At 43.2% G+C, this 6,000-nt stretch overlaps 1 protein-coding gene across 2 annotated transcripts in view; it reads left to right on the top strand.

The window, feature by feature from the left end:
• The first annotated feature begins 3,951 nt into the window (after nucleotides 1-3,951).
• The window catches only part of CMYA5 (cardiomyopathy associated 5), a 46,427-nt gene continuing 44,378 nt past the window's right edge, over nucleotides 3,952-6,000 (top strand). The window contains exon 1 of one of the 2 annotated variants that reach the window (XR_011805688.1): nucleotides 3,952-4,257. Coding sequence is in view for 1 of the 2 variants with exons in the window: in XM_038170219.2 (XP_038026147.2) it covers nucleotides 4,094-4,257 (164 nt within the window). In the remaining variant the exon portion in view is untranslated. The remainder of the gene's footprint in view (nucleotides 4,258-6,000) is intronic. The other variant, XM_038170219.2, reaches the window with a different exon arrangement.

Raw genomic sequence — 6,000 nt, 5'->3', positions numbered from 1 at the left:
GCTTCTTTAAAAAAAAAATAAAAATCTTGCCATCTTTTTGTCTATAAAATGTAAACTTTCTTGAAAATAGTATAACTAAGAATGGGCATGTGTTTAAACTTTGCAAAAATGTGTTTTAAGTGAGCTGGACATGAATCACAAAACTTCATGCATGACTATTTCTTAAGAGTTTGCATTCACAGACTCACAGAATCACAGAATTGAGGGGGTTGGAAGGGACCTCGAAAGATCATCAGGTCCAACCATCCTGCCAAAGCAAGTTCCTTAGACCATGCTGCCCAGGTAGGTGTCCAGACGGGCCTTGACTATCTCCAGAGAAGGAGACTTCACAACCTCCCTGGGCAACCTGTCCCAGTGCTCTGTCACCCTCACCGTGAAGAAGTTCTTTTGCGTGTTGGTGCGGAACTATATGTGATCCATCTTGTGACCATTACTCCTCGTTCTGTCCCCGCAAACCGCTGAAAAGAGGTTGGCCAAATCCCTCTGTCTCCCACACCTCAGGTATTTATACACATTGGTGAGATCCCCTCTCAGTCTTCTCTCCAGGCTGAACAGACCCAGGTCTCTCAGCCTTTCTTCATAGGGAAGATGCTCCAGGCCCTGTATCATCTCTGTGGCCCCCTGCTGGATTCTTTCCAGGAGATCCCTGTACCGGGGAGCCCAGAACTGGACACAGTACTCCAGGTGAGGCCTGACCAGGGCAGAGTAGAAGGAGAGGATCACCTCCCTTGACCTGCTGGCCATGCTCCTTTTAATGCACGCCAGGATCTCATTGGCCCTCTTGGCCATGAGGACACACTGATGGCTCATGGTCAGCACATGTACAGTAAAAAATAACCATCACTTTTGGAGTTAACATGCCCCACACCTTAAATTATTGTTTTATGTTGGAAATCTTTTTTTTTTTCAGTATCTGTTTCAAAACAGACCAAGAAAAATCTGAAACCTTCAAGCAACTTCTTAACGTGACCCAATTCAGTAATCTTTTGAATACAATCTTACAATGGCCTGTATCCTTAAAAATAATGTTAAAAAAAAAAAAAGAAAGAAAAAAGTTGATGTACTTCTGATAAGCTATATTTATAATCAAAAATGTAAAGTCTAGATGTTAGTTTTTGCAAATGTTGGGACAAGCATTTTTGTCACATCCTCTCTTAAGAGAAAACTCCCCAGTAATTTAACACTGAAATAGCACTTAGCTGTGTTAGCTCAATTGCAGGCACTATCCGGTGACGTGCAAATTAATGTGACTTGGTTTACCTTACGGTGAAGGAAGCGAATTGGACAAGTGGATACGTAGCAAGAGCACAGACAGTGGCAATACTTTCATGTATTAAAAGGTAATCTGAGAGGTCCAGAAAACAAATTTCACTAGTGTCACCTTATATTATTCTTTTGTCAAGGCAAACAAGTGTCATTACTTTCCATGGAAATGCCAGACGACTGGAACAAGTGGACATGATGTCGGGCTGCAACTTTTGACCGAAAACTTCGGTTAAAGTGCCACAGTATCAATTGTTTTGGGATAAGGACTAGGAGCTGAACTTTAACTTGGATTCAGTTCTGCATATTCTAAAAGGTCTGTTTTTCATTGCTGACCAACGTTTTAATGTGTGTGCAAGACACTGACATCTCTGAGGCCTCTTACTACCTACAATCAAAAATGCTTTATTTCAGCTCTGTAATTTTAGGGGTAGTTCTGTGTACTTGTTTTGGCATTGGGTTCACCTGGCGCTTCTCACATAAATAATGTCTCACATAAATAATAACTGCTAATGTCTTATCTAGGATTTTAGGAACTCTCTTTAATCTTCTAGTGGGGTTTTTAATTAATCGGCTTAGATTTGTATGGGAGCAAGAGCTCCCAGTTCAGTGTTATCAAGAGCTTCCAATTAAATAAGAGTAGTACCAGAATTGGCATAGGCTGTATGCTGTGAAAATTGAACTTCATGTATCTTCTAGCTCTCTTGCTTCTCATTATATGTGATATTTGAACTAACTGGGGGAGGGGGCATAACAAATATACTCTACGTATCTTAAGGTGTTCTGACAATATGAGAGTTATTTTTAAGAAATGCCTTCAGAAGAATCATAGAATGGCTCAGGTTGGAAGGGACCTCATAGATCATTTATTTCCAAACCCACTGCCATAGGCAGGGATGCCACCCACCAGACCAGGTTGCTCAAAGAATTCAGTATGAAACAATTTTAAGACCCAAATTGAAGGGTTACATGGTTATTTTGGATAAATAGGCAGACATAACAGGAGGATGCAAGAGGAATTCTAGATCACCTAAAGGTAGTGTTTGTGAATACCATTCTAAATGCCTATTTGGAAACAATGCTTTATTTGAATTTAGGTCACTGAACTTGATTCACAGTACATTTATTTGATGTTAAATTTCAGGCCTTCAGAGAATGTCACTCCTGATCTAATGTACTCTTGCTCTGGAGAATCTCACATGTACTTTGTAGCATTTGTTTTTGTCGTGTTTGTCTTGTTTTCTCTAGAAATTCAGTTGATCTTTTAATCCTTATGTGTATTGATATAAATCTTTCCCTCATACAGAGTTTGATGGTTGTAAGAAAAGCATGAACAAATATGCTGTTTTGGTCAACTTAAAGGCTAAAGTAAATTGTGAGAAATACAGAAAGGAGAGAACAAGTTCTGAAAATAATTTGGAGTGGTATTGGTGAAAGGGTTGTCACCTTGTTGTCACCTTCCTCTCACTGTGTGTGGAATGAATCAAAACTTGTGCAATACACACGTTTCATATAGATTAATTTCTACCAGGCTGTAATGCTCATCTACCATACATACACTTTCTCTGCACTCACAATAAAAACTAGAGTTTAAGTTTAGTATGCATTTCAAGTACTCTTCTTTGAGAAATTACATTTTGACCTTGTGAATTGTGTACTACTGGTGTCAGTGGGTTGGTCAGGAGAACAGATTGCTTTTATACACACATGCTGCTTAGGAAGTATTTTACATCAGGTGAATTTGACAGTAAAGTTTTAATTCAGCACCGCAGAGAGATCTTGTACTTAGAAATACCTGCTTGGGTGTTTCTGTACTTAAAACACTAGGAAGAGTTCGCTGATTGCTTGACAACTGTTTTAGAACTAAAATTACTGAGATTAGAGTTGTGCTGGGTGTACAAACATCGTATATACCTGAAATAATTTGGAAGTTCTTCAGTTAGAATCTGAGCATAGATGCTTTTCTCTCCCTCTTTCATTTTATTTTTATTTTATTTATTTTATTTTATTTCACTTCATTTTTATTATTTTTAAAGGCTTTTTTTGGCTAGTGATTTGGAAATACTTCCATTTTGTTTGTGAAAACCACAGGCTTCTGAGTGAAAATGCAGAATGTTAAAGGACAAATGGGGCTTGACATTAACTCTTCATGGTAATACGATTTGGTTTTGCTTTAAATTAGTATCGGTTCTAGTCCACCGGAAAAAGATACTTGAGATGCCCTGGGATTTAATACATCAGTGGATTTCAGGGTTCAAACATATGCCCTACATGTTGTTGAAATCAGCAGTGCACCCGATACCCCTCAGAGCACAGCATTAATTACTAAAGGTGCACATCCAAGTCACCCCCTGGGTAATCTCCTGTGACCTCTCTAGCTCCAGGAGGTCTTGCCTTGAGCCACCACATGTCCCCAGCTGGGCTCCACGCTGGAAATAGCATTTGGGCATGCCAAAAGCGCCTTTTTTTGCAGGGGCAGGAGAAAACACTCGCTTTGTTTGTGCCTCCCCCCCACTCCAGCTCTTTAACCAGACCCACTTGGAGCAGCTTGGCCGGGGCTTGGGTCCTGTTCCCCAGCCTGTGGTGGCCTTTGCCTCTGGGGCGGCGTGAGGCCAGCCGGCCGCTGCCACGTGCCCTGGCACCCGGTTGGTGCTAGGACCCGGGGTGGGACCGGCAGCGAGTCGGTGCTGCAACTTCGCTGCCTCTATTTAAAGACTGCCCTGAGTCAGGAGAAGCGAGAGCTGCTGGGGATGACAGTTGCTTCAGGCAACCCTGGGGAGGACAGGGTCGGGGGTAAAAATCACCGTCGAGGGCCTGAGCTAGAAAGGGCATGGAGGGGTACCGCGGCGCCGAGTGTGACCGGGCATCCGAGACCTCCTCCTTCATAGAGGATGAAGAAGAAGAGGAAGAGGAGGAGGAGGAGGAGGAAGAAGAGGAGGAAGAAGAGGAGGAGGAGGCCGTGGACCCAGAGGAAGCAGAGGAGCTGAGTAACAGGTACTGCCTCCCCTGTGGGGGCTGCTGGCGGCCTTGCCTGACAGCACTGCCCTGTGGAGGTGAAGGTTTGGGCCTGGGCCCGGTTCGGTTCCTCTTCCCCCTTCCCACCCCTGCAGGGGCTCTTTGGCTGCTGCAGATATGAGGTGGGGGGTGTTTTGGGTGGGGATGGCCGTAATTAGGTTTTGTGCAGCAAGCGCCGGCTCTGAGTTCCCTGAAAGCTTTTCTATTTAAAGAGCCTCCGGCATGCCAGCTCAAGTGGCATCTCCCTCTGCTCCTCCCTTTCTGGCTGACTCTTTGTCACATTTCGATCTGAGACATGCTGGAGATTTGCCTGTCGGAGAGAAAACGGTCAAATATGATAATGGTGCAGTTAAATTTGTTCCTTTTTTCTGCCTTCGCTCTCGTCCCTCCCTCATCAGTCCTTTCTTTTCTCAAAAAAGTAAAACTTGTTCTACACACTCTCCACTAACAGGAAATCTCAGGAGATTTGTGGAGTGGAATGAGGTGTCATTTGATTTTTTGATTTTTTAACACTTGCATGGAAGCTTTTTTTTTTTTTTTTTTTTTTTTCCATAACACTACGTTTCTGCCGTGAGGAAAATAAGGAGAGGGAACTTGGTTCCACACTGGATGTGGGGGCGTCTGCAGCTCGACTCACCCTAACGTCGTCTTTGACCATGCAAACGCTGTTGATTTCATAAAGAGACAGAGAGGCCACCCCTTTGTACCAGGCTGCAAGGTTTCTGGAGCAAAGCCAACCAGTTCAGGGTGCATACTTCAGGAAGAACCGATAACATCACCGTTGACTGTTTAAGATATTTTCAGAAATAACATTTATATGAAATTTTGCTCATACAGGACCTAAAACCAAAGTGCTGTGGAGCCATTCTGCATTTAGAAACTGCTCTGACAATGCAAAGCATTTCTCATTTTCACTGAGCTTCACCAGGAGAGAAAGAGATGGCCGAAGAGAGGTGGTGGGGCAGCATCTGTGCTGCCTAAACCACCCTGAGTCCTGCAGGAGTGAAATTTAAACAGGGAAACGTAGCTCAGGAGAGATGGGAAAGCTCTGTGCTCTGAGAATGAAGAGCCAGTTTTCCAGAAAGGGGGGGATGCCTCCTGTAGGTAATGCTGCTTTTCTCCCAAGGGAGACGTTTACTTGGGTCCACACAGGCAGTGAGAGGGGTTACGTGACTATAAATGGTATTTACACCTGCGCATAGCTGTAACCTGACAAGAAAACCAGCTGAAGCTGGAGCTACTCACTGCAGACAGCTAAAACACAACAGCCTGGATTCTTTTTTAATGCTATCTGCAATTAAATGGCTAATAATAAAACTCAAATTGTAGAACACAACAAGAGTAGGAATGGCTAACTTTTCCATTAAAGGAATGGAAATACATGCCTGTATGTAGCACTGCAGTTATTTACTGCTCACGATGGGAGGACGACTTCTCAGGTGCCTGTTTGCAGCTCCCCACAGCTGTGACTTGCTTCTGGCTAGCAGCCTCTGCAACCAAAGCTCAGGCGTTGCATTGCAATGCTTAATTAAACCACAGAAATCATTCCCTTTAGCAATCAGTTATATTACAAATTCCAGAGTTCATACCTACCGTTAACCATCTACTAATAAGAGAGATCAGAGCCTGCCAGTGAGTTCTTTAACAGCTGTGCCCAGTGGTAACTGAGTATATAACTCCATTTGATTAGTTTAATTAGGGTAATTGAGATGCAAAATTTTG

This window comes from Anas platyrhynchos, chromosome Z, assembly GCF_047663525.1.
Source record: "Anas platyrhynchos isolate ZD024472 breed Pekin duck chromosome Z, IASCAAS_PekinDuck_T2T, whole genome shotgun sequence".
In the NCBI taxonomy this organism is placed as follows: Eukaryota; Metazoa; Chordata; class Aves; order Anseriformes; family Anatidae; genus Anas; species Anas platyrhynchos.
The sequence above is the reverse complement of the archived record's forward strand: the minus strand, read 5'-3'. Positions and strand labels throughout refer to the sequence as shown.